Source organism: Plectropomus leopardus, chromosome 3 (genome assembly GCF_026936395.1).
Source record: "Plectropomus leopardus strain MGB_pleo_1.0 chromosome 3, ASM2693639v1, whole genome shotgun sequence".
In the NCBI taxonomy this organism is placed as follows: Eukaryota; Metazoa; Chordata; class Actinopteri; order Perciformes; family Serranidae; genus Plectropomus; species Plectropomus leopardus.
This window is the reverse complement of record NC_142178.1, coordinates 12,435,481-12,462,238: the sequence shown is the minus strand read 5'-3', so window position 1 is coordinate 12,462,238 and position 26,758 is coordinate 12,435,481. Positions and strand designations below refer to the sequence as shown.

Sequence of the window (26,758 nt, the reverse complement as noted above, 5' to 3'; positions counted from 1 at the left end):
CAACCCTAAGCTCTCCTGTAATGCACTTCCTTGCACTTCCTTGCACTCTCCACATTCAGGTTCCTACAAGCTCAGGAGCAGATTTCAGAGGACACGGGGGACACATCTTCCTCAGTATTTAGAACATGTGCATTTGCTCCCCTGAATTAAAATGAAAGTAACAGAGGACGTTTATTTTGAAGAAGTGAGACATGTCATCCATAAATTGATGCTGAAAAACACAATTTTGTGCATATAAATTCACTGGAATGCGTGAAATCAAGTATTTGATGCTTAAAATGTTCTGGCAGAAGATCCTCAAAGCCCCTTTACATGCATGGGCAAGTCATTTGGTTCACCTACATTTAATCTAACATCACTATTTCAAAGTCACATGCATTCACTGAAACAGAAAGACAAAGACCACTTATCACTCAGTTTTTAACACACTACGATGCATGTCATTCTATACAATGAAAACAAACGCTTGAATGGTTCTTTGATATTTATTCATCAATTCACAGTGAGAAAGCTGGTATCATTTAGCCTAAATGCTTTTCAGTATTTAAGTATTTGTTTTGATTAGCTCCTGTTACGATTGGTTTCATGTATGATATATAAAAATATGTTTAGAAATTTATAATTTGAAATTACAGATCATGAACATGCATGCTCTCTTCTTTTTCTCAGGCCAGCGTCGGAGTACTCCAGCCCATCAGGGCGTCCGCTGAGCTGCGTGGTGGACGAGAACACGCCAGTGATGACGCCTGTAAACGGGGCCGAGGCCAGCGGCCCGCCGGGCGAACAGCGGATTCACGAGAGACGGGTTCGATCGCAGCGGCATCGTAACTACATGAGCCGAACGCACCTGCATACACCGCCAGACCTGCCTGAGGGATATGGTGAGAATTAGAGCATCACACGCGGGGCGCACGCACGCACACACACACACACACAAACAAACTTGGAATTCAGCTTGAGAATTCAATTTCATAAAGTAGGTAGAGTCTAATAGTGCCTCAATACATTTTGTAACCATCTTCCTCATTTTGAGCAGTGACGACACTGTGATACAGACAGCAGTTTTTATTATGTCGTGTGACGTCTGGTTATGATCATGCGATTACAAAGTGATCAAATCCTACTTCTGCAACACCAAGAGGTGTTTATTTGTGGAAGGTCTTGTCTGCCTCGCAGTCCTGAAGTTTTAGAGGCATGTAAATAGTCTGTTATCTTTTTAGTTGTGGGCTGTTTCACTGGAAAGGGATGAGGTTCATAATAAGTTTGAACATTGAGTAAACTCTGCCATTCAGTATCAATAAGGTCACCCGGAAATGTATTCACACACCTGACTGAGTTTTCAACAAATGCTGGTTATATTTGACAGCCTCGTCACCAGTATTTCAACATTATCACTGTTGATGTTTGCATTTTATTGTCAGATGCTTTAGTCCAACCCCAGTTCAGAGGTACCTCCTGCTGGTGGTCAAGGTGTCGGAATAGTTTAGACATGGGACACCAAGTGAAAACAAGTGATTGTTTTTGACCAGCTGTAGTCATAATGAACTGCATAAGTCCCAGCCCTAACTTGCAGAAATACAATTTCAAATAAGTGGTGATCTGCTCCTTTGACAGAATTTCTTTCTTGTAGCCTGGAGGCAGTGTCACTTTGGATGGGATTTTCTTTTACTGATAAAAAATAAATTTAAATGCTCTTTATATCCTCTTCTTCTGTAGCAGTCTTCCTGCTCTGTCCTCACTAACACTTTCCCTTCTCTCACTTCCCAGTGTTGGTATGTTTGGGCTTTGCAGACTGATATTCCCACAGCGAAGACAAGGAGGGCAGGCAGGTTATTCATACCTCAGTGTTTAGCTCACAGAGGGAACTTAAGGTTATTGGCCATTTTTTTCATGTCTGTAATTCAAGCTGACTTAAAAGACAGCCTGCAAACACATCGGGAAAATAATGCAACAGCTTCACAATTTTCCAACACTGGAATCGTTTGGGTTCTTTTTAGAAAAAATGTACTTTTCACAGTCAGCCGCAGAGCACCCCACAGTACCCACACAGTCTGAAAAATAAATCATTATTTTGAGTGCGGTGCTGTATGCCCGTGATTTTAGAATGGCACTGTTGGACCTGTGCCCCCTTTGAAATGTCCTGCTGTGTCCACTGAGGCTGGCCAAGGTCGGACAAAGTGAGTCAGTGATGCCCAACAGCTAGCGAGCTTTCTTCCTCAGCTGAACCCTCTGAACCAGCAGCTGGGTGTGGCGAGGGAGCGTGAGAGAGAGAGGGAGTGTGTGAGGGGAAAAAGAGAGGGAGAGGTGGGTAGGAAACAAGTTGTGCCAGTAGGAAGTTGGGGTGGGGGGTAGTGATGGATTAGCGGGTGGCGCATACATATACACATGAACACCACGCCTGTGCAGCACACACAATTTGTGCCAACATTCACACACTCCGTCTCCATTCATCCGTGAGCTGGATGGAACGAGAGATCTGACAAGCCAATGATGAACCATTCTGATTTCTTTCGGTTTGTTTACAGCATATTATTTTAGTGGGTTTGGACTGAGTGACAGCGTTTTCCTTTCCATTTCCTTTTGGTTTTTGAGATTAATGGGAAGGGATTACTTTCAGAGCACACACCAACGTTTAAGAGAAAACAAGGCAGTGAGGATGCATCGAGGAACTCCGTGCAAGGAAAAACACTCATGGAAGTCTTTGATAAATTCCCCTCACTTTTTATTTTCCTCCCATCCTCTTGGGAGAAGCCTGCTGGAGACTGGAGAGGAACTAATTGATTATACTGGCGCACACCTTAAGAAACTCTTGTCCCTGCAGTTAGTCTGTCACATCAATTATAAACAGACTTCCCTCTCTCCAAAACACACAAACTCACTATCCATGCTTGTACCCACCAGGACTAGAATACAGACCAACAGCAACAGATCCAAGCTTGTTTTAATGCATTTTTTCTTCTTTTTAATATTAATTTTAATTAATTTTTCTCTCTGTTTTTAGAGCAAAGAACAACTCAGCAGGGCCAAGTCTACTTCCTCCACACACAGACTGGAGTCAGCACCTGGCATGACCCCCGAGTGCCCAGGTAATTTTTCTGTTTTCCATCTTTAGGCACTGATTTGTGTCAATTTGTAAAGCACTTGTTATTAAGAGCCATTCATTTAAGCATAATTATCTCGACAACACATCGACTTCAACTTGTGATAAATACTCTGCAGCACTGACAGCCTGTGTTGTTTTAATCCCAGTATAAAACCGGACATACATTCCCAGAAGTGACAGGACCAAACTGGACTTGACTGGGCTGGATCAGACCTAATTTCTCATTTAATTGCTCTGGCTTGTGTTCAAAAACAGTTGTGTTAGTCATATTTCAGGCCCAAGTCTGGGTCAGCCAAACTAATGACCTCCAAGTCCGATGTGGAGTTGGGAGAAAAGTTTTTGGACAGATGTGGAGCTGAACACACCAAAGGCTAATGGTTCTGCATTCAATCAGATTTGTTTCACCAACTCTCAATAGCCCACTCGTTAATTCACCAGAGATTTCAGGCTCTGCTATTGCGTTACATTTTCTGGCCGGGTCTCGTTGTGAGTTGCTGCTCCGCGATGAAGCACATGCATTTAACATCCAGCTCACAGCAGCAACCTCTGGGTTTGGTCATTTTGGACAGAGCTGCTAAAATGACCCAGTATGTTGTGATGAGTGCAGCGAGGCATGCGCTTTGTCCCCGAGTGATGTGTCCTCACTTCACACAAGGACGGAGTACTCACACACACATACACACACATAGACGCAAGCGCAAGTCGTCCTTAGGCTATAGCATTGTCCCAGATCAGGGCTTAGGTTTCTGCTGTCAGTGTCAGGAGAGAAGAATCGAGAAATCAGAGCGCACACTTTATCAAAAGAATAATGGTCAGTTTTGAGGTTGTTGATGCCCTCCGCATTACATGCACCAATCAGGGTTCCCACTGCCATGAAAACATGGAATAATCAGGAAATTTCACAATCACATTTTTCAGGCTCGGAGAAGTCATGGAATTTTGTTGTGTTTAGTAAATTTGTTACAGTAATCTTCCATGGATACCCTTCCACGTTATGTAACATAACAAAAAATGTATTTTCTGAAGCTGTTGGTGTAGCGTAGCGCTATTATATGTTGATGTGTGATGTTTTGTTTACCATCTCAAACATTTCCTCATTTTTTTGCATTCTCTCTCTCCCTCCATGTATGCCAGCGAACTCGATTTTTGTCTGAATAGAGTTTAAGAATCTATTATATTTGAAAAACACCTGGCAAGAAAGACTAGGAAAGGAACATGGGTCATTGAAAAATCATGGAAAAGTTTTGAAATTTTGTCCATGAAAATGTGCAGAACCCTGGTCAATTTATGTATCCTGTGTTTTGCATGCGACTGCGTGCACTCAACCCCTGTACCATGACGGTTCAGCACAAATATACAGTAGTATATACAATAGTATATACAATACTATTGTATATATACAATATACAATAGTTTGATTTGGAATTACTTGTTTTATCATTCCTGTTTATGGTTTCTATTTTTTTATTTGTTCAGAGACCTTAGCAATGTGAACTGTGAGGAGCTGGGCCCACTGCCACCAGGCTGGGAGATCAGAAACACAGCTACAGGTCGTGTCTATTTTGTTGACCACAACAACCGGACAACACAGTTCACAGACCCGCGACTATCTGCTAACCTGCATCTAGTACTCAAGTAAGTGTGTAAATCATTGATGCTTTTGCACCTCCCAGAGCAGGATATTCAAGGACTTTCCTTCCAGCATTTGTATCTTTCTAACAGCGTCACTAATTTTATCTTACACCCTTTCAGAAGAGAGATTTTGCATGCAAATCTGCATATTTACGGCTGCTTTGGGTTGTTAAAGATATACTCTCCAGGATTTTGCCAAAAAGAAAAAATTAAATGTAATTCCTCTTAGTCGTCACCTATGAGCCACTAGAAATCTGTGGCAGTGTATTTGTCTGCAGAGACTCTGCCCTTTGTCTGTATTTTCTTATTTTCTTCTTACAGTGCTATTTTCAGAACGTTCCAGGTGCCAAATTGTAAGCGTCCAAGAGGAAATTACGAAAATCACAGACACAGTGCCAAAAAAAAAAAAAAAAAAAAATTAAATATAGCAAGGCAAAATGCCAAGTAGACAAAGCTCGTTCCAAAACAAGAGTGAATCTGGGGTTAACTTTCACTTTCATTGGCAACACTGTACAAACAGTAACCAACACTTCTTGCATAGCATGCCGTTACCCTCTACTCAGAATAGTTTGGTTAAAAACACAAAGATCAACAATGCTGTTGCTGTAAAACAAGACCAACCAAAGTATTGTGACTTTGAAGCTATTTAAACCCTCTAACAAGCTCAGCAAATAAAGATTTTAATGTATTTGTTATGAGACATTGATGGTTAGATAAAAATATGGCCTTTTTCCCATATATTTGAAAAGTATGCCCAGGTTTTAAAGGGTTAATGACTGTCTTGGTTTCATTAATCTTTGTTTAATTAATTTGTTAATTTGTCCTCCTCTTTTTGTCCTTTTCCTGTCTCCTTTCTCTGCAAATTGTCTTTCCTATCCTCCTATTTCTGTCTTTCTCACTGATGCTATCTTTTCATCCGTGTCCTCTCTCTGCGCTTCTCCATGTTTTGGATGTCATCGCTTTTCGACGTGCTTTTCGTTGCATATTTTTAATCTACCTTTTTTGTGTTTCTCTTTGTCCTTTTACTTGTCTCCTCTGTATTGCCTGTTTTTCCTCCTTGTTCTGTCTCTTCCTTTCTGTGTGTTCCTTTTTTTAATCCATGTGCCATGTTGTTTTCACTGCTCCAACCCTCTCCTCTGTCATTCACATTCTTTTCATGCCCTTTTCTCCCTCTTTGTCTTTCTCCGTCTCTTCCTCTCCTCCCTTTTTCTTGGGCAGCCCAAGTCCAAATGGTTCCCGCGTGGCCACGGACAGCCAAAACACTAACCTCAGGTAACCCGCACACACACATACACACACAAGGTTGTGCAGACATACATGTGTGCTCACACACTTGCATGAAGACAATAAACTGTATATGCACATACACACTTCAACACGATCTATGACATAGTACAGTGCAGTCAGCACACACAGGTTGATGGACGTTTTCATGCACTTGCTCCGGCTGTCTGTATAAAGCAGTTTCAGCAGCCAGTCACTCAAAGCTACACACACACACACACACACACACACACACACACACACACACACACACACACACACACACACACACACACACACACACATTGTTAAACTATCATGAGAGAAAATGCTGACTATGATACTTTTCTACACGGGAATGTCCAATGTGTGTTTATGCATATACGTCGTGCATAACCTTCGTCAGGTTTGACTTTCATGTGGATGTTATTCAAGCTCAACACACACACACACACACACACACAGACTGTCCATGTGGAGGACCGTCAGTCCATCTCTCAGTGTGTTTGTGCTGTCTGTCAGCAGTCTGCCTCCACTGTAGATCAGCTCACAGGCAGCTCCACCAGCAGAGAGGCCTGGTGAAGCCGACCCCACTCGGGAAAATAACACTAAACACGTGTTAGTGCAGCAGCTGCCAGCTTAGCTCCACTTCCCTTATTTGCGCTGCATGCACATGGACTCAATGCTTTAGCTGTATATTTGCTCTTTAACCTAGTATTTTAGAGAAAATGAAAAAAAAAACCAGTGAGTTATATGAATCCCTGATATGATAAACTGAATTCTGGGATTGTTCTTGGTGTATTTTGGCTGTCTGGAAGCTCCCTGTACTTTCCGCCTGCCAGTGTGTGAGCAGGAATCATTAGAACAAGAGGAACACGGAGAGATGTGGAGATTTTTCCCCCCTTTGCTTTTTTTAGTGCAAATTCTCAGTCAAAGCCTCTTTTAATAACAGCGGCTGGCACGATAGACATGTTTGGGAAATCAACATCTGGTCATTTGGTCAAATAGTATCCATATGTGTCAGAACAGCCTCTGGTTGTGAGTTGAAGCTCAGCTATGTTATCCAGTCAGCATCATTAACTGCCTGTCTGACTCCTTATTAGGAGAGATTTGAGGGAGTCCAGACAAAGTTTTACAACTTTGAAAAGGTCAAAATGAATGAGTTCTCATTTCTAATGCAGTTTTCCATGATACACACTGATTAAAGAAAACATAATCACAACACTCTATATACAGTCCGTGTCACAGCATTAAATGTGCAGTGTCAAACACTATTGGAAATTGATAAATAAATCCTGAAGCAAATTAATGTTTTTCTGGCTTTAGGACTACCTGCCAACTGTATTTTAAAGAGTGCAAAAGTAGAACTTGATTGGGGGCAGGACATAATTTCGTCAATTATTTAATCTCAACACCTCATTTCCAGATAGCTCTGTGTACATATAAGAGTCAACTTGAAGTTCATACAGGAACGTCTGAGATCTATGATGCATTTGCGAAACTCCACCTTCTGTTTTTTTTTTCTTTTTCTTTCAGTTTGCCTCAAGTACATTGAAAAAAACAAACAAACGAACAAACAAAAACTTTTGCGGCAGATTTTGGACAGACCATATGCACAGTGGTGAAAAGTTAGAATAATTAATGTACAGCTGTCATAAATGTTGAAGTTGGCTATAGAGACCAAAATCATTTTTTGAACCAGACTGTAAACATGTTTATATTTGTTGTAGATTTGTGCATTTTATCATGGGTGTCTATGGCGATTTACTTTGTTTTAGAGCCAGCCTCAAGTGGCCAGTAGAAGGACTGCAGTTTTTTGATACTTCTGCATTGACTGCTTTTTTCATCCTCTGAGGTTGCCGCTTGGTTTTTATCCATTCATGACGATGCATTTCCTTGCGTTAAACATATACAGACACAAAACAAAACTCTCTGGAAACAAGGATTAAGAAGTTTAAAATGTATAATAGGCCAACTATAAAGGTAAATGAGCTTAAACTCAAACTGTTGAACTAACGTAGACTATTATGCTTGTTTTTAACACCCATATCCAAAAAAAGGCAACATCACTAATGCCTAAGCACGTCTTCTGAAATGAGCACACCACTGGAAAGAAGTCTGTGTGTCAGAAGAATAATTTCAGGTAATTGTCAAAAAGCCTCTAACAGCATGTTATGTGAAGATGTTTTTCACAGAGCAGACCTAGAATAGATTAGAGTTGTGCAGTTGTCTGAAAACGAAATTTCTTCCAATTTAAGCCTCTTCTCAGCTTTGGTGCTGAAACACTAAATTATTTTGGGCTGGGGCTAAATGGTCTCAACAACACAGACATGATGTTGGATTGTTTACAATTAGTGACAGCATACCCTTGAACAAAAACAACAGCAAGCAGAAATACAAAGGCCACATGGTGAGACGCATGGAGAAGACAACAGTCTGTTTACACACATCAAAAAAGTCCAAACTCAATGTGTGAAAATCTGTACGTTACATACTCTCTCCTCGTCTATAAAGACCACTGTTATTTGAAGAGAAGCCAGTACAACCAGTCAAACCACTGCTATATTCTACCGTTTCTTTTTTTCAATTTTCAATTTTCTCCATTTCTTTTTACCCTCTGATCTTTACACCTCCTCCCCTCCCGTCGTCTCCTCTGTCCTCCGTCCTCACTCATTCTCTCCCATATGCCACCCGCCCTCCTCTGTGTTCCTAAAACTAAGTTATCAGCCTCTCTACTGGCTCAGTGTCTGGACATCTGTCTTTTATCAAGGCCACAATTTAAGAATATTTCACCCAACTTCATCCACACACGTCCACCACACACACACACACACACACACACACACACACACACACACACATGCACACACACACACACACACACACACACACACACACACACACACACACACACACACACACACACACACACCATGACCCTGCTATGATGCAGTTCTGCATTAACCTGCTTCCATATGGGTAGATTGGAGGTGCTGGGCGTACTGGGGTGGCATGTCACGGTCAGCTGACTGCTTGTTACCTCGTGCTGCTGTCTGCGATTTAAGCAAAAATGCAACTTTTTCTTCAAATGTTGACAAAGTTGCTTGGATAGTGTTTTAATGTTGTAAAGAAAAGTAAGCATCCTGCAGAGAAGAGAAAGTTCTCTTTCATACTGGTGAAAGAAAGCACTGAGCTGCTGTGCCTCTGCTTCCCTGGCACCACTGGAAGACGTTTCATTACTTTTTGTGTGCATCTTTCTGTCTTAAATGTTTTGGCTCTTTTTTTTTCTGGCAGACAGACACAAAATCAAAAGAATAAAAATCTAGCAGTTGGCAAAAGAGAAAACAGACATGACCAGTCAAACACATTCACAGCGGAGAGACTTGTTTTAATTAAGTCACGAGAGAGAGTGAAAAAGAAAGGTGTTGACTTGAAATAAAAACTGACTGCAAGCCAAGCTGTCAGCCTCGACCTGGAAAGAGATTTATCACAGAAACAATAAAATAATGAAGGTCTGTTTTGGCAGAGAAATCCATTGGATGCATTGCTGAGTTGTCAGACAGTATGGTCGATAGAGCTCTGGGGTTATCTCAGTGTGCCTGGTGTTTTGTCAATACAATGTCACCACCTACCTCTTAGTATTTTGGGCTAAGCAGCTGTGGCTCAGGAAGTGGAGAGATGGTTTAAGCACAAGGTTGTTTTTTTCCCCCAGCTCCTCCTGTCTGCATGTTAAGGTGCAGTGGCTTTAAGCAAACCCTAAGTTGCTCTTGATGAGCAGGCCAGCGCATTCATGGCATAAGGTAGAGAGGTGCTATGAAAATGCAGCCCATTTGTTCAAATCAGACAAACACTACTATTTTTAAATGATCACATTGAAGTTTTCCTAGCTTTACTTTGTTATAATTTTCCATAGGTATTCTTAAAAATGATGCCTATGTTTAAAATGTATAGGTTTGATGACAAACAGCAGCAGCTTCAGTGACATTTTTTCAAAGTCACATATCAGACTTGCAGAAAGTGTTGTGCTGCTATTGCACGAAATACAAATTATTTTTTCTTATTTAACCTTCAAGGCATTTTTCAGTCCAAGGACCCCTTAGCTAAAACAGACACAGAGCAGTGACCCCCTAACACACATATTGTATTAAACTGAATTGCATATTAAACTGGATGGATGGAGGTTGTTAAGCAGAGGGCCATGTAATTGCTACAGAGTGTCTTAAATTAAATTTTATGAATATTAGGCCTTACAAGTGTTTTAATTTCAAAATTAAATTTGAATTAAATTCAATTAAATCAGATTAAATTTAAGTCTTAATTGCTACAAACATTTTATCTTATTTGTCCATCCATTTATCCGTCTTTTAATTTATTTTTGTCAAAATGAGTCAGCCTATCCAGCACAAAAGTCCACATTTCCGAGGTGTCTTTCTTACATTTCTTTAAACCTACCACCCTTTAATCATTCTACTTTGTTTTATAATTTGCACTTACTTTTTGGAAAAATGTAGATGAACCTAACTCACTCTAATAACCATATTCCTACAAATAACTTACCTCTGCAAAGGACCACGTAAATACCACTTACTTTTATACTTACCTACAATGCTTGAATAAGAAAAGGTAATTTGCCCAAAAATACCTGTAGACACCCTGGTATTTTTTGTGGCTAGAACTTAACCATAATACTTACATTTACTTTGTGTCACTTAAATCATTTTGTTTTTAGTCGGTGTGTTTTTTTGGGGTTTTTTTTACCCCTGTCTGTCAACAGTTTATGTTTTGGCGTGGAACAGATTTGGCATTACAACACAGTCTGATCCCCCAGCATGCATTTTGGTTTAAACGTGACTCAGAGGCCCCTGCTGCCGTCGACCTTAGACTAATGAGGGCCTTGGATTGTCAGACAGTCAGACACAGCTACATTACTGTGGTCTGCCACACTGTCTCTCGCATTCTTAGCTTCCTCCCTTACGCCAACACACAGTATATGTCTGAATTACATCAGTGTTTGCTGAGGGTATTTTTAGTTGCTGCTGGATTTAGGTTTAGTGGGCATCAGCAGGTATTTTCCCAACCAAGTTATAAATCACCATGACATTTATATCAACATTTGCACTGATGTTTTAAGGAGTGATGATTATGTATTATATTATATTTGGCACATTATGGCTGTGCGGTGCATTTAAACTGTAAAATATAAATATATATTCTAACTATTAGGTTAGTAATACATGCAATATATACAGTATTTTTCATATCTACTTTTCAAACCCTCACGCGACATGGTGGTACAGTAAATGCCAGTCGTGTAAACAGTATATATATATAGCAGGGTAAATCTGTCTGCATGTTGTATATTTAAGAGCTGTTTGTACAGGCATGAACAGGACTACAGGGTCTTGATAGTTAAAAACTTGAATCCATTCAATAAGAATTTCACTCTTACTAAATCACTTATTTTTATTTGCCCACACAAATACTGCACTCTGGAATCAGCTGCTTTGTAGCTTGCATATTCTGTATAACGGTTTCAAAGTCAAATCGAAGCAGAAAGTACAGCAGATTGTTTTTTTTGCAAAACACTCTTGCAACATTTGCAAAAGCCTTCATTTGCTATTCTCAGAAGGTGTCGTCAAGCGAGACATATTTTCGGCAGCAGGCAGTCTCATCACTGCAGTCTGTCTGCTGCTGGTTTCCTGTACTTCCTGTATTTTTGAAACCAATTTAAGTGTGCAGATGTGATAATTTGGTAGGTGGGAAGAATGTTAGAGATCACGCATTTAGTTGCAAAACACATAATTTGAGTAAATAGTTCTGTACACACATTCACACATTTTAGCCCATTTTATACATAAATCATGCTATAGAGCTGCTGCTAAGTCCCGTCTGCCGCCGTTGTATTTCAGACAGAACTCAACGACAGTGGCATCATGCTGCTCTCGTTTGTGATTTTAATGCCTGACGGGCGTGACACATAACACAACATCAGCTTCTAGTGTGACGTATATCAAACGAGTCAGCAGCGCTTTCTCAAAAGTAACAAAGACCTAACATAGCAATAACAATCATTTACCGTCTCTATTATATAGCAGACAATCTGGTTCTCTGCTTGGAGGCTGAGGAGCTCCCGGACCTCATTGTTTTCCCAAGGTGGCTGTGGCTCGAGAGGTAGAGCGCGCCATCCACTAATTGGTAGGCTGATGGTTTGATCCCTGGCTCCTCCTCCTTATCCTTGAGCAAGATGCTGAACCCCAATGTGACTCATAGTGTGAAAGCCCTTTGAGTGGTTGATCGACTGCAAAGGCGCTGTAGTAGTGCAGATCCATTTACCAATTAGTGGACATTTTCAACCGCTGTGCTTCCTTTAGTCAGTTAACTTTTAGCAGCTGCTCTTCAAACCTCCTGGTGGGGGGTCGCCTGCATAAGACATCGCCAATATGTCGTCTCACACTCGTGCCACCCATTATCACGTCACGCTGGATGTCCCATTGATACAGATATCGTTTTGGCGCTGTTACTAATTACGATGCAGCTTTAAAGGAGAGACCACTCTGTACCGCATTCCACAATTGTACCTTTTATGCAGGCAAGGCGAAATAACGTAGTGAAATTCCCACCTTGAGCAGGCGGTGTAAAAGGGGCTTTTGACTCCATGTTCTGTTGAGTGGGCTTCAGCTTTTGGCTGACCTCTCTGTCCTCTTTTGCTTTTTAGGCAACGTAAGAGAGCAGGGCACCAGCTGATACTCTGGCTCATAATGGGCCCTTTGATTCCTGGGGCTGGGTGGGGGGTAGAGTGGGTGTGTTGGGGTGGCTGGTGTGGCTTTAACACCCCTACACCTACTCAACACTCATTACAGCCCACCTGTGCCAGCTGCCTTGGAGAAGAAGTATGCTTTCTCTTCAATCTCTCTTATTTTTTCTTTTGCACTCTTGCATGCACTCTCTCACCTAACACATACCCAGTCTGCCTCCCTACACACAGCAAAAGGACGGAGGCCTATCATGACTCCGCAGGTTCAGGTGCAGGTAAACCCAGCTCTGGCAAATGTTCACTCCTTCATTTTTTTGACTTCTCCACCTTCTTTTCCTCTTGCTCCTTCCACCTTGGAATAACAACAATAAAATCCTTTGGCTCTTGTATTGAATTTGAAATTTGTATTTTTCCCCAAGTAGTATTTCACCCAAGCTGTCACAGCAGTAGGAACCTTTTCTCTCTTTTAGCTCGGGCAGATTTTCAGCTTTGCTTTTTTTATTTTCTATACTTACCATCAAATATGCAGAGCTTGTTCCGTTTGGAAACCAGAGACGATGAACTATGTCGAAACGTATTTTTAATTACACCGTGTCCTCAGAAGGAAAAAAAAAAGTGCGCTGAAATTACGCTTTATTATATGGTTCTTGAGTCTCCCAGCCAAAAGCAACTCATTCCGTTTTGTTTTAAGGCCATCTTTTCTTCCCCTCCTCCTTCCTAAAGTGGTTTTCAGGACTGCTCCGCTGCAGCCTTACCCTTTCTTTGACATGCTAGGAGCCCCAGCGCCTGCCAATAAAATAAATAGCAGCGGACTTGATTATACAGGGATAGACTGGCGAAACACTGCACCCATTTAGTTTGGAAAGCCCAAATAGACGAGGCCTTTCTCAACCCACTGAACCAGAGAACCCAAATGTACAAGTGTCGGAATAAGTGGGTGGCTATGTGCTGATACCTTAGACAGTCTCTCCTTCCTTTTTTTATATGCCAATTCAGCCTTTGTTTGGCCAACAGCAGCCTCGACACTCCACTCCCAGTGGAGGACAGTAGCTTCTTTTCAAGAAGTCCTCTGCTGGCTCAGCGTCTCCTCACAGGAAAGTTAAGCCTGCTGTCCTGTTTGAGGGAGAGATGGATTATGCTTTCACGAGGCCCACCCAGGCATCCCACCACCAACACCACAATGAGGCCTGGAGAAGGCCAGAACTAGAACACTGACCATGGCTCACCTTTTGCCAAGATTGTTTTTTATAGTTGTCTCATCTTTTTTTAGAAGATGCAAGCCCTGAATGGTGAGAGAGCAAAAGGGGACGAAGGTCAGGAGCTAAGTTCTTTGAATTTAGTTCCTCGGTTCACTGTGCAGCAGGCATGCTTACCTGCTCACACCCGTCCCCACACTTAGCCCTCTTGTCGTGAAAATTGCAAACATGATCTCAGCAGCGGCTGGGATCTACATTTTGCAAGCATCAGTTGCAGCTAAGAGGAAGGCATCTTCGGTACTTGAAGCAAAGTATTTTGATATGTTTTGTGGCAATATCATATCGATACAAGGACAGCAAGTATAGATTTGTGTAATGTATTTGTATTTATTTATTTGTAATAATACAAATTCAACTTTTGGTCGCCTGTTAAATAACCAGATCAGTTGCTTTTTCACTCCACTAAGTATATTTTACTGCAAGGAAAATGATTGACGTGAGATGAACAGACTAAAAACTTAATTTTATTAGATAAAACGGATGTTGACAAAGTTTGTTTTTGGGGATTTTAGCAGTTGATTTTAGCAGTTGAAAAAGTTAATAAATTACTATATATATAATCAAAACAGTCAGCATATGGCTCCTTGTTTAAAATTGCAATAATATTGTATCATGGCTTAAGTGTCCTGACAATATTGTATCATGGAGCCTCTGGGGTTTTCTCAGATCAGATCTGCTTCGGGTCCCTTTTCAGAGTTTAAAAAAACTTTTTGGGGAGGAAAACCGTGTTGAACAAAATATTGATCAATGCAGAGTATTTTCACATACTTGAAAATGTGTCTGGAGGGTGATTTTAAACTTGGTTATGATAGACTTGAAGAGAAATGTATAATGGAGGAGGGCAAAGAGAACATCCACTAGCCAGAGGCGCCAGCTACTGTTATGCCACTCTGTTTGTATATTTTTTCCCTTCTATCTTTTTTTTTCTCTGTGTGTATCTCTTTCCCTCTGCTTATGCAGAGTTTATCTCCCCCTCTCTGTCTTTCATGGTGGTGATATTTAACAAACGTTTGGTCAAAGGCCCAGCATGTCCGCAGGTCTGGATCAGATTTACTCGGGGCTTAGGGCTCTGTTAGTGCTCTTTGCTTTGTAAGGGCTAGACAGGGAATTTCGTACAAAACTCCAGAGTTCAGTGGTTAGAGGATATTTGAGATGGAGGGGTTGGGGAATTCCCGACTGGACATATCCTTCTTTCTTCTTACAGATCTGTTGCCTCAAGAAATACAAGACACATTGCAGTGTTTACTTACGACCATGTGACAATAAATGGCTTTAATAAATCAAATAGGTATTGGAAAAGAGCCACTCGGGACAAACTGTTTGATATTGCTGTTTAAGTGAATAGTCAGTCATACTAACATGTGACTCTTCTCTGTCTTTCCCCTTTTGCTCCTCTTTTTCATCACTCATCTGCTCATTCATACCTCGTTGATCTCCCTCCATCTGTTCTCCTCCATCTCTACGCCTCTCCTTCAACCACATTATCACTCTCAGTCATCCGCCTCAGTTGAAGGACCAGGGTGGTCCTGGGGTCCCTCAGCAAGCTCTGTCTCCAGCCCAGCTGCCTGAAGAGGCTGAGTGCCTGACCGTGCCCAAATACAAGCGAGACCTGGTGCAGAAGTTGAAGATCCTGCGGCAGGAGCTTTCTCAGCAACAACCCCAGGCTGGCCACTGCCGCATCGAGGTCTGCCGCGAGGAAATATTTGAGGTAGAGAAACAATACAAAAACAACACACCTCATATCAGAGTTCCCACAGTCATGGAAAACCTGGAAGAGTTATGGAATTTCACAATCACATTTTCCAGGCCTGGAAAACTCATTGAACTAGTAAAAATTATTGAAAGTTTTGGAAAAGTCACGGAATTTATTGTGTAATTAAATTGTTGCGGTAATTTTCTGTAATGTTACATTTGTTTATTTTTAACAAATGTATTTTCTGTAGCTGTCGACATAACGTAGCTCTGGTATGTGTTGAGGCATGAAAACGTTTCGTTTACCGTCCTGCATGTTTCTTCATTTTCTCTCTACGGTCAGTCTCTCCCTTCACACATGCTAGCTAGCTGAAATCATGTTTGAAGAACATTTGAATCAGATATGTTTGAAAAACATTGGGTAAGTGAGACAAAAACAACAAAAAATGATTATGCGTCTTTGAAAAGTCATGGAAGATTTTTTTAAATGTGTTATTCACAGTGAAAAAAAGCACATCCGCACACTCATATCTGTGCAAAAATCATGTTTATGATGCCTTGAAAATATGTGAGAACCCTGTGAAATGCTCAGTTTCAGAAGTGCAGTTGTTAATCGAAAAAGAGTCTTGATACTTGACACCCTAACCAAATATTTCTGATGTGCATTAAACCATGAAAGGAAAAATTTGGTTGACTGTAAAGGGCCATCCTGAGCACTGCCGCAAACACATGCAACTTAGATGCAAACACAGAATTTTCCTTGGAGTTATATAATGTGCATTGAACATGTGTTCTTAAAATTCCCCATCTGGCATCCACCAAAGCATCCCATGCTGATGTGCAAACTCGAAAAGGCCCACAAAAACAATAGCAGAATGCTCACAACCCCAGATCTTTGCATTTTACAGGCATTTTTTCACCCCGTTTACGATGTGCACCAGAAAAGGGCCCACGGCAGCACAGAACCACTACTCAGAACCGCTTTATGATTTCCAGGGAAAAGCAGAACAGAAAGGCCTTCACAACACCCACAAAAAACTATTTCTCTGTTACTTTTCTCCTCCTTCTCTGCCTCTCTTTTTCTTGCTCTCCCAATCATTTGTTCTACCAAGGCAAGGCATTCTTTCTGGATGATTTCAGCAGCTAAAGAGATGGGGAAGGAGGGGAGAGGGAGTGGGGAGGGTGGGAAGGAGCGGGCGAGGAAAGGAGCAAAGGCAGCAGTGGCAAGTATTTGAGGCCAGACATAACTTCATAACTACAAGTTGAGCAATGAGAAATATGACTTCATCCTCCTTTGACGTGACAGCTGTAGAAGGGGAAAGTTAAGTGTGAAAAGCAGCCCTGCAGATCCACTTTAGGTTTTGGTGCAGGAACCAGTGATGCAGTAAACCGCTGGCAGTGTGTTTCCATGAGTGTGTGCATGCACTTACAGCGGTTCTGGTCTGATCTCCTATTTACATGTCTGCGCCACAGGTTGACACAAACTAAAACGCTCAGTGTGTATTGGATTATTGATTAAATGTTTTTTTTTAATGTTTTGTACTTTTTGCACACACATATTTGCCACCAGCATGTTTGATAACTTGAGTTTAAATTATCTGAAATATTTGTGAGTTAAAAAGCATCTTACGCCAGACTGTGCAGCCTCACTCTGTCATGCAGGGTACTGTTTACTGTAGCACGGCCTCTGAGTGTTTGGACTCATCTGAGAAGATGGACAGACAGAGAGAGATGACTTTTATGTCATGAAAAAAGGAAACACGATGACTTGTTTGTTTAACTGGGGGAGGCACGGACAGAATTACCAGGGTGCGCTGGAATCAATTTATTCTTTTTATAGCAAAACTTAAAAGGGAAAGTTCAGATTTTTTGATGTGGGGTTGTATGAGGTACTTACCCATAGTCAATGTATTACCTACAGTAGAATACAACATGGCAGTCGGCACGCCCCAAATTTAGAGAAGCAGGCTGGAGTCTGACACAGGAGTTAAGCAATGTACTGCTGTGGACAGAGGCAGCAGCAAAACATATTTTAGCCAACTAAAAAAATGTATGACATATTAAGTATACGCTACATTGAGAGTATTTTCACAGCTTTACCTCTATGTCAGACAGCCCATGCCAAAAGGGAAGCCATTAACGGCTTCAGTTCCCCATCTATGCTCTTGCTAAAGTCACCAGACCCCATTGACAAAAACATTTTAGCTCGCTGTGCACAGGAGCTGCTCGTCCAGGCTGCCTGGATCAGTTGATCAGTTTGTTTTATTGTGTGACTTCAGTGAATCCAAACTTTAAAAGCCGAAGTAACACAATAACACACAAAAAAGAACTGATTGAAGCAGCGATGGACCAGAAGATCCTGCGTTCAGTGTCATTATATGATTATTTTTGTAAATGAAGCCTGGCTTTGAAGAGAGTGATATAAAGGCTTCATTTCTCCATTGGAGATCACTGTCTGACATAAAGGTAAAACAGTGAAAATACTTTCAATATACAGTATTCTTAAACTGACTGATGTAGATAAAACATGTACTTTTGGTCAATCTTCATCTTAATGAATAATAAAGTAAATTCAAGGAGCCACTGTTGATCTTAAATGAATAAATAGGTTTACTGACAACATCAATTGGATCAGAGACTCCTTCAGCACAAACATGGACAAAGACACCACAACAACCTAAAGAAACAGAAGAATCCGTCAGCCTAACTGCTTTGTATTAAATGTGTTGTTTTTTGGGTGAATTGTAGGAGTCGTACCGGCAGGTGATGAAGATGCGTCCAAAAGATCTCTGGAAAAGACTGATGATCAAATTCAGAGGAGAAGAGGGACTGGACTATGGCGGGGTAGCAAGGTAATTTGGCTTTAAATGTCAGGAAACATTTTGTCATGTTTGTTTGAAGTGCATTTCTTCACAGTAAATCTGCGTGTGTCTGTATGTTAGGGAGTGGTTATACCTGTTGTCCCACGAGATGCTTAACCCCTACTACGGCCTGTTCCAGTACTCTAGAGATGACATCTACACTCTACAGATCAACCCTGACTCTGCTGTCAACCCGGTAAGAACCATTAGTTAAGTAGTCATATAAAACCTGTAAATAGACATGTAATAATAATGTATATGTCCACCCAGTTATTGGATGCAGATAGAAACAGGACATTATTATACTATTTTCAGAATGAGATTCCAGTTGTGGCTGCAATGAGCTGTTTATGACTCGTGTGATACATACATTTTCAATAACTCCAGAGTGTTGTTAAGTCCAAATGTCACAATTTAAAAAAAGAAGATGGATATAATAATTTAAAAAAGTCATAACATGTTATCATCTTTCTTATTTGTTGGCACTTAGCCTCTATAAAACAAGATTTCTGCTGCAGTCAGAAAACTGTGTGCGCTCCTGCACACACCTATATTAGCGGGGCAGTCTTGCAGCGATCTGTCAGCAGCATGAATTACATTCACAGTATTAAACAACAATAACAAAAATAAAAAATCAATGTCACCGCTAATGCTAGTATGGCAAATGACTTATGTCATTATAAAATCAAAGATCATATTACGTATTTACCTTCACTTGATGTTGGCGCTTCATCAATAACTTTCCCACAAACAGCTGTTGAAAGATGTTGAATAAATTGCCATTTTGGAAGCATTTATATTCATTAGTGAACTTTAATTATTAAAAATAGACAAATATTTAATCCAATGAATACCTTTATTGAACGTGAGGACATTGTTCAAGGATTTGTTTTAATGGTGTTGATGTATTAAAAAGTGACAACAGACATTTGAAGCTCCATTCAGAAACCTCACTAAAACCTAGATTATTAAAATAAAAAGACGTTCACTGTAAATTATGCTGAAGTTTGACAGAACAATGACCTGTCTCCTCTCCTGGGAGTTGCTCTTTGGTACTAGCATTGTGGCAAAAACTGAGGCAGTATAATCTGAATGTACATATACAAGATAATGTAATAACTGATATGATATGAATGAAAGCCTTTACATCAATATCCCTGGGTAATGTGCAGGAGCACCTGTCATACTTCCACTTCGTGGGTCGCATCATGGGCATGGCGGTGTTTCACGGCCACTACATCGACGGAGGCTTCACTTTGCCCTTCTACAAACAGCTGCTGGGAAAACCGATTACGCTGGACGATATGGAGTCTGTCGACCCCGACCTCCACAACAGCCTCGTCTGGATCCTGTAAGACTGTTTCCTATTATTTTCTTAATTATTTCACTGGCAATGTTAGACAAAATACATGTAGAACTGATATTGAGTACAAATACAATTTTTTGTCAAAACAAGTAGAAATACAGAAAAGCCCTATTCTATTCTCAGTACTGGTTTTCCTGTTGTACCAGTGGAGCTGTAAAACAACGTTTACCCATGCTTTCACATTTGCACATTCCTATATTAAGCAGTTGCTTACAGGTGTGCCTTGTATTAGGTGGACAGGAAAGAAAATCATACATTTATACAATAAAAAATTTTTAAAAAAAGGGGGGACAGAGCACGTAAGATGCGCACAAAAACTTGACCATTCAGTCCTCCAATTTCTAATGACTGTGGCGCCCTCTGCTGATGGGTAAGCACCATTCCTAGTTTTGACATTCTCCTGCGTGTTTTGACGCATTAGGATGCTCCACCGATCTTTCCCTGATACATCTTCTTTCTTTTTATAATGTCATCGACTATGATGGCAGGATGTTATGTGCAGATCAATTCTGTGTTTTAGTTTTTTGGACTAAATCCTAAAAGTAGAGCAAAGGCATATAATTTCCGCAGAAGCTGAGAGCTAATTCCTGTTGTGACATAGCCGCTCTCTAACCTGCCCTCCCTCCTTTTCAGGGACAATGACATCACTGGCGTCCTCGACCACACTTTCTGTGTAGAGCACAACGCCTACGGAGAAATCATCCAACATGAGCTCAAACCCAATGGCAAGAGTGTCCCTGTCACGGAGGACACCAAGAAGGAGTATGTCAGGTAAGGAGAGGAACTGGCACACACAAAGACAAAGATGTGACAACAACATGCAGTAAGCAACAAAGTTCACTTTGAGTCCACACAAGCAGCAGTTACTCACGGTTTTCACGTGACTTTTCTGTGGCAGTCCACACTGTCACATTGTCATCACCTCAGTGTCATGGTGACAAATCTGTATTTGCAGTCCCTCGAGTGTTTCTCATGTTCTCTGCAGGTTGTATGTGAATTGGCGTTTCCTGCATGGCATCGAGGCTCAGTTTCTGGCTCTGCAGAAAGGCTTCAATGAGGTTATTCCTCAACACCTGCTCAAATCCTTTGATGAGAAAGAACTGGAGGTACAAGATAAGAAAAAACATCCTCTATTACATCTGCCACAATATAGTAGTACTTCAGGCGCACTTTTCTGGTATAATATTAATAAAGTTTCTGTCTCCTTCTTTACCTTCAGCTGATAGTGTGCGGCTTGGGAAAGATTGACATCTCTGACTGGAAGTCCAACACCCGTCTGAAGCACTGCACCCCTGACAGCAACATTGTCAAGTGGTTTTGGAAAGCAGTGGAGTCGTTTGACGAGGAGAGGAGGGCCCGGCTACTGCAGTTTGTCACTGGCTCATCCAGGGTCCCACTGCAGGGCTTCAAGGCTTTACAGGGTACTTATCTCACGCGGTAGCTCCTTTCCCACCAGAGAAAAACCCACCAACACGCACTAACAAATGGCTTTTGTCTTTGGTGGGAAAGGTTACAATCGGCGTTCATTCTCTGGTCATATTAATCTACAGAGGTCACAAGTATATATCAGCTCCAGCTCCCATTGGAAGTGATGGGAACATGGCACCTGGGTGGACGCGCTAATCGCCTCTTTTGTGGTGCCATGCACTGACATGCAGCCAAAAAATTCAGTCCGTCCCCACTCAAGCAGCGCTCAAACATTGTTCCAAATTAGTCAGCACCAAGTTTTCACAGGCCTCCGTGCTGCTTTCTACTATTTACTAACCTGTATTATAGTGCATCAGAGTGTGGAGTGTGGCACACTAGAAAAAAAAACAACAGGCATTGAGAGAGGTGTCAGTCTCCTATTTTTAACAGGTTTTCCAGTGTTTAAAAAAACTGGAATGTAGGCACTTATTTTAGTAGCGCACGTCTAATTTTAAGGAGCTGAGATGCTGCCCCACTTCTGGTTTGGCTTCTATTCCACAAGCTATCACTGTTCACAGAAGGATGTTTTCCAAAAAAAAAGTTTCAATACTTTGAAACATGATTGTTTTCTGTTTATCATCTAAAATAAATGGAATAACTTTTACTATACTTACTGGTAAATTTTGAAGTCTTTGTAATTTTAACAAAAAATGTTGCTATATTGAAAAATTGAGGCTCCCCTTATGCTATGACAGCCATTGTGTGGCCAAGACTAACAGTATATATTGTTAAATGATTTACTTTACATTAATTTATTGCATAATTTACTTGCACTTTATTGCATTTTAAATTTGTGTTGATATCAAAGGACTTCTTACATGTACATTACTACAAGTATAAAATTGTGTTCATTCATGTAAAAAAGTTTTATTATTCACAGCAATCAAGAAGTCAAGAAGTTTAACTTGCCCTCAATGTAAAGTTTTGCTCGAGGTATCAAAAGTGGTATTGAATATCAATATATTTCATGGTATTGTATTGAAGTTAGAAATTCCAGTGTCATGATAAAACCATGTTAATTTGGTCCAATTTTATTTATCTAAGAATAGAGAAAATTCCAGGATCATGCCTTAGAGCAGAAAAATAAACCCTCTGATTATCAGGCTTTGGCTTATGGAACAGAGGACAAAAAAGGCCTCGGCACTTTGTTATCTGAGATGTTGATGCGTAACTCAACATGGGAATTTGATGCTGGACTGCACCTGATGCATCCTGTTTGTGCTTCGACTGCAGGTGCTGCAGGGCCCAGACTCTTCACCATTCATCAGATCGACGCCAACACCAACAATCTGCCCAAAGCCCATACCTGGTATGTGACACCTGCAGACCCACACATAACATAACACAAATTCAACCATGATGATAGAAAACAAAACCTTTCAGTCTCTCGCAGCTTCATCTGAACACTTTCTCTTCTCTTCAGCTTCAACCGGATTGACATTCCGCCCTACGAGAGCTACGACAAGCTATACGACAAGCTGCTGACTGCGATCGAGGAGACGTGTGGCTTCGCAGTGGAATGAGAGACCGGGTGTGTGTCTTTGTGTGAACATGTGTAAGTGTGTTTGCAGGACTCTGAAAGACTATTATTGTCAATGCGACGCGCAGACAGACTCACTCAGAGCCTGATGCGTGCGCCTTCGACCAGCCTGCAGTCCTCCTTTCCTCTCACTGCTCTCTGCATCCTTCCCGTCGATGTCTGTTTGAAGAGCTGCTAACGAGTCATCCCGTCATTTAATTTGTTTTTGTTTCTTTGCTTCATTTTAGTGTAGTTTGTGCGAAATACGGAGAGCAAATCAAGAGCTGCCGCATTTCCTTCAGCAGCTGTGAGTTGTTATGAGTGGGCAGTTTGTTTTTGACGGCTCATTTTGCAGACAGAAAAAGGAGATGTTGTTTCAATTTCAATCAGGAAGCAGTTTATCACTGCAGTTTTTTCCAAAATTCTTCCCAGGCATTTGAGTGCAGTTGGTCACTATTTTGTTTTGCGATTGACTGAATGGATCCTCGTCATGCTACTGAATCTTTAAACACTGCAGGTAGCCATATCTTGCCCTTAGTAGCCATCCTAACCTCACACCTTTTCAGTCCTCATGGCTGCAGAGTTAGTGTGCTTTGTTTTGCAGGAGCGCCACAAATTCATCCTACCTCGGTGTGATGCTTTGATATTTGAACCGTTTTATTCCAAAATGCTTTTTCTTAATCACTTATTTAATTCGAATTCATTTTTACAGCAGTGCTCTATGATTTTCACAACAGCAGTGGCTTTGTAACTGCAAAACCATTTAATTTAAATTGTGAAGGCTCGTATACAGACTGACCTGGACGCTGGTCTTGATGTTTCGTGGCGATTTGGAGTCACGCTCGTGGTGTTTTGTTTAACTATGAGGGGACGGACTCTGGTGAAGAAGAAGGAGGTGTGAATCTTATTTTTTTCAGCTATGAATTACTGCAGTGTGGCCACAGCTCTCGTAAACGTGCGTCTGTATGTTTCTGCATGTGTGTACATTTGTATGCAACGAAGGTTGACAGTTCTTAGATGGTTTTCCCATCATCTCTACTAGCACAGCGTCCTGTATTTAAAGCTGCAGAGCTGATTGAACCTCACTTTTTTGAGCCTGGCTCGTCTTCCTTTTCACACATTTGTCTCCATTAGTATGCATGTTTTTTTTGTGGGGTTTTTTTTTTTTGTATTATTTTTATTTTATCCCACCCAGATAACCCAGCACACTTCCTTTCAGATCATATGTGAAAAGGGCACAACTGGCCACAGGACCAGGCTTGATAAGAAGCTATTTTCAGTCACATCCTCGCTTTTAAAAAAAGGCAGAAGTATTTCTCTCTCTCTCTCTTCGTCACTTTAGAGCACTTTACAAACTGAGCAGTGATGCAGAAGTGCTTTCTTCACATTAGATTAAATATATCACGTTTCATTTGCTACTTCATTAGAAATATACAGAGTTATCTATACACCTGTAATTTTTGAGTATATATGTACAAATACATAGCTATTTTGTATATGGTCGCTTGTTCTTTCTGTTCAAATTTTAAATGCAAGCATGTCAGCGTCTATTACAGACCTCTTTGCATTCTCAGGTGAAGTTGTCCTTTGGGTTTTTTTATTTTTTATTTTATTTTACATTTATAAGGCTAATGTGTGAGGAGGGGTTCTAGTGGAAACTACACTTCAGAGTCTCTTAACCCATGATAGACTGTAAAAGCTGGCAGTTTAGAGTGATGTTTTCTTTTGGTCAATCGCTTTCACGTCAAACATACCTTCATTGGAGGACATGAACGGCCATATTTGCTGCTCTGGAGGTCACTACTGAACACCAAACAGCACAGACGACAATGTGATGATATCTGCACAACAGCAATCTGTTTGCAGAGTGAAATCTTTAAGGACCGAACGCTTACGGTGGCCTCAAATCCTCAGAGCTGCAAATATTGGACTGCTGCTGATCTCCTGGGTGCTACACACAGTGAAATTGTTGAACCAAAATGAAAAGTCACCAGAAAAAAAAAAAAAAGAGAGGCGGTAGTGAGGAGCGTGTCCATTACCACAGCCTCCATCCAAAGAAAACTCTCTTTGCATGAATGGACACTCTAGAGATAAAGCCTATTTATTTGCATACTCTTAGATTGACTTGGAAAAATCAGTTAAATGTTCTTTTTTTTAAAAATATGTTTCCGCCTGCATTTATTTGTAACCATGAAAAGTTTGATAGCTGCAAAAACGTTGATTTTTTTAATTTTATTTTTTATTTTGTAGTTATCATGAGACTAAACAGATAAGCAAAACATGAAATTGTCATCTTTGTACAGTTAAGAGAGCTTTTTTGATTTAACCTTTAATAACCTGACTCAGAGGCCGAAAAAGAAATACATTACATGTTTTTTTGCACACATTATGCATACTTGGGCTCCAAGTTATAATCAGACACTTCCTTCTATTTACCAAATAGTTAATGGACTGATTGAGGTTTTTTTTTTTTGTTTTTTTTTTTTAAATGTAGATAACATATATATACATACACCCATGTTCTTGATATGCACACATGTATGTTTGTCCACTGCACACGGTCCACTTCTGCTCTTTGTTACTTTTTTTTTGTTGGCACCAAGTTTTCTGGCTGGTTCAGTCTTCAGTGCAAAAGTTGTGCGGGTTGAGAGTTTCCAGACAAGGGGAAATCACACTTAACCCCAGTTTAGCAAATTTGTTATACATCTTTGACAGTTGTGCAGATCATCGTTAACTTTTCAAGCTTTGAATACCTGCAATATACATTTTTGTCTAGATTGGGAGTCAAATTAACTTTAATGCTGGTTTAACTAGTTACAAATGAGCTGAACTCTCTCCCCACACTTAAAAGTACAAATTAACAGGTTTATGTGCAAATTCGTGTGTATGTGTGTGTCTGTGTCTGTGTGTGAGCGTAAATGACTTGATTGAATTCAGTACAAAACGATAAAAAGAATAGTAGGGTTTTTTTAAACTGCACCATGTGTTATTTCTTTTGATTTCCTATCTGTTTTTGTATTTATTATTACAGTATATGTGTTCATAGTTTTTCACATCAGCTGCTCTGTGAGCTTGTAACTGACACCTGTACATACGGACAATAAAGAAGCAAAGTAATAAACTTCTTGTACCCTTGCAGAAAGCTGAGCAATAAAACTATGCTGTTTGGACCTCACAGCATTATGTTTTATAGAGACATGTGTATGACGGCCTTTTTTTTCTGCTCAAAGTTAAAACGAGTAAATCAAAACACAGCGTAATTATCAGCAAAATTTACTTTTTAAAATTAGATTTATATTGTAATTTTTTACAGCCATAGCTTATCAAGGTGGAGGAAATATGAGGTACTACATTCTGTAAAGCTGAATCTCCCAAAAACATCCCTGTTTTACAGGAATTACTCATGTACTGTGCTTAATGCTGAATTACAGATTTTTACGTTTGTACTCCACCATTCATCTGACAGCTGTAGTTGCTTATAGTAGCTTATAGTAGTTGCTTGTTCCATCCGCATCAGCGAATGGAAGAATTAACTTATTTAACTATTTGCAATATCACATCTCAACTCTCAATCTTCAATAAATGATGGACAGTAATGCTCTGAAACTTCTCCCTGTGATGGCAGTTACAGCAACCTGAATTGGACCTGTTTTTTTAACCCCATTCTGACGCATCATTCATCCTGAGTTTCAGCCAAGTCGGGCAACTGGATGCTGCCTGCACACCCATGACTTCACTTCCAAACATCCGGAGAACTATTGTGAAGTATGCACATGAAACCACCTTCATTGGCTGTATTACAAACAACGATGAGAGTTCATACCGGGAGGAAAACAGTCTTACAG

General features: G+C 40.6%; 1 protein-coding gene across 1 annotated transcript in view; it reads left to right on the top strand.

The window, feature by feature from the left end:
* The window catches only part of LOC121941845 (E3 ubiquitin-protein ligase SMURF2), a 78,006-nt gene extending 51,897 nt beyond the window's left edge, over positions 1–26,109 (top strand). Inside the window, exons 9-21 of the mRNA XM_042484748.2 lie at positions 670–881; positions 3,002–3,086; positions 4,580–4,738; positions 5,954–6,007; positions 15,503–15,716; positions 18,449–18,552; positions 18,643–18,757; positions 19,734–19,912; positions 20,561–20,698; positions 20,913–21,033; positions 21,147–21,348; positions 22,628–22,703; positions 22,818–26,109. Of these exons, the coding sequence (XP_042340682.1) occupies positions 670–881; positions 3,002–3,086; positions 4,580–4,738; positions 5,954–6,007; positions 15,503–15,716; positions 18,449–18,552; positions 18,643–18,757; positions 19,734–19,912; positions 20,561–20,698; positions 20,913–21,033; positions 21,147–21,348; positions 22,628–22,703; positions 22,818–22,917 (1,759 nt within the window). The 3' untranslated portion in view covers positions 22,918–26,109. The remainder of the gene's footprint in view (positions 1–669; positions 882–3,001; positions 3,087–4,579; positions 4,739–5,953; positions 6,008–15,502; positions 15,717–18,448; positions 18,553–18,642; positions 18,758–19,733; positions 19,913–20,560; positions 20,699–20,912; positions 21,034–21,146; positions 21,349–22,627; positions 22,704–22,817) is intronic.
* Positions 26,110–26,758: the final 649 nt, after the last annotated feature.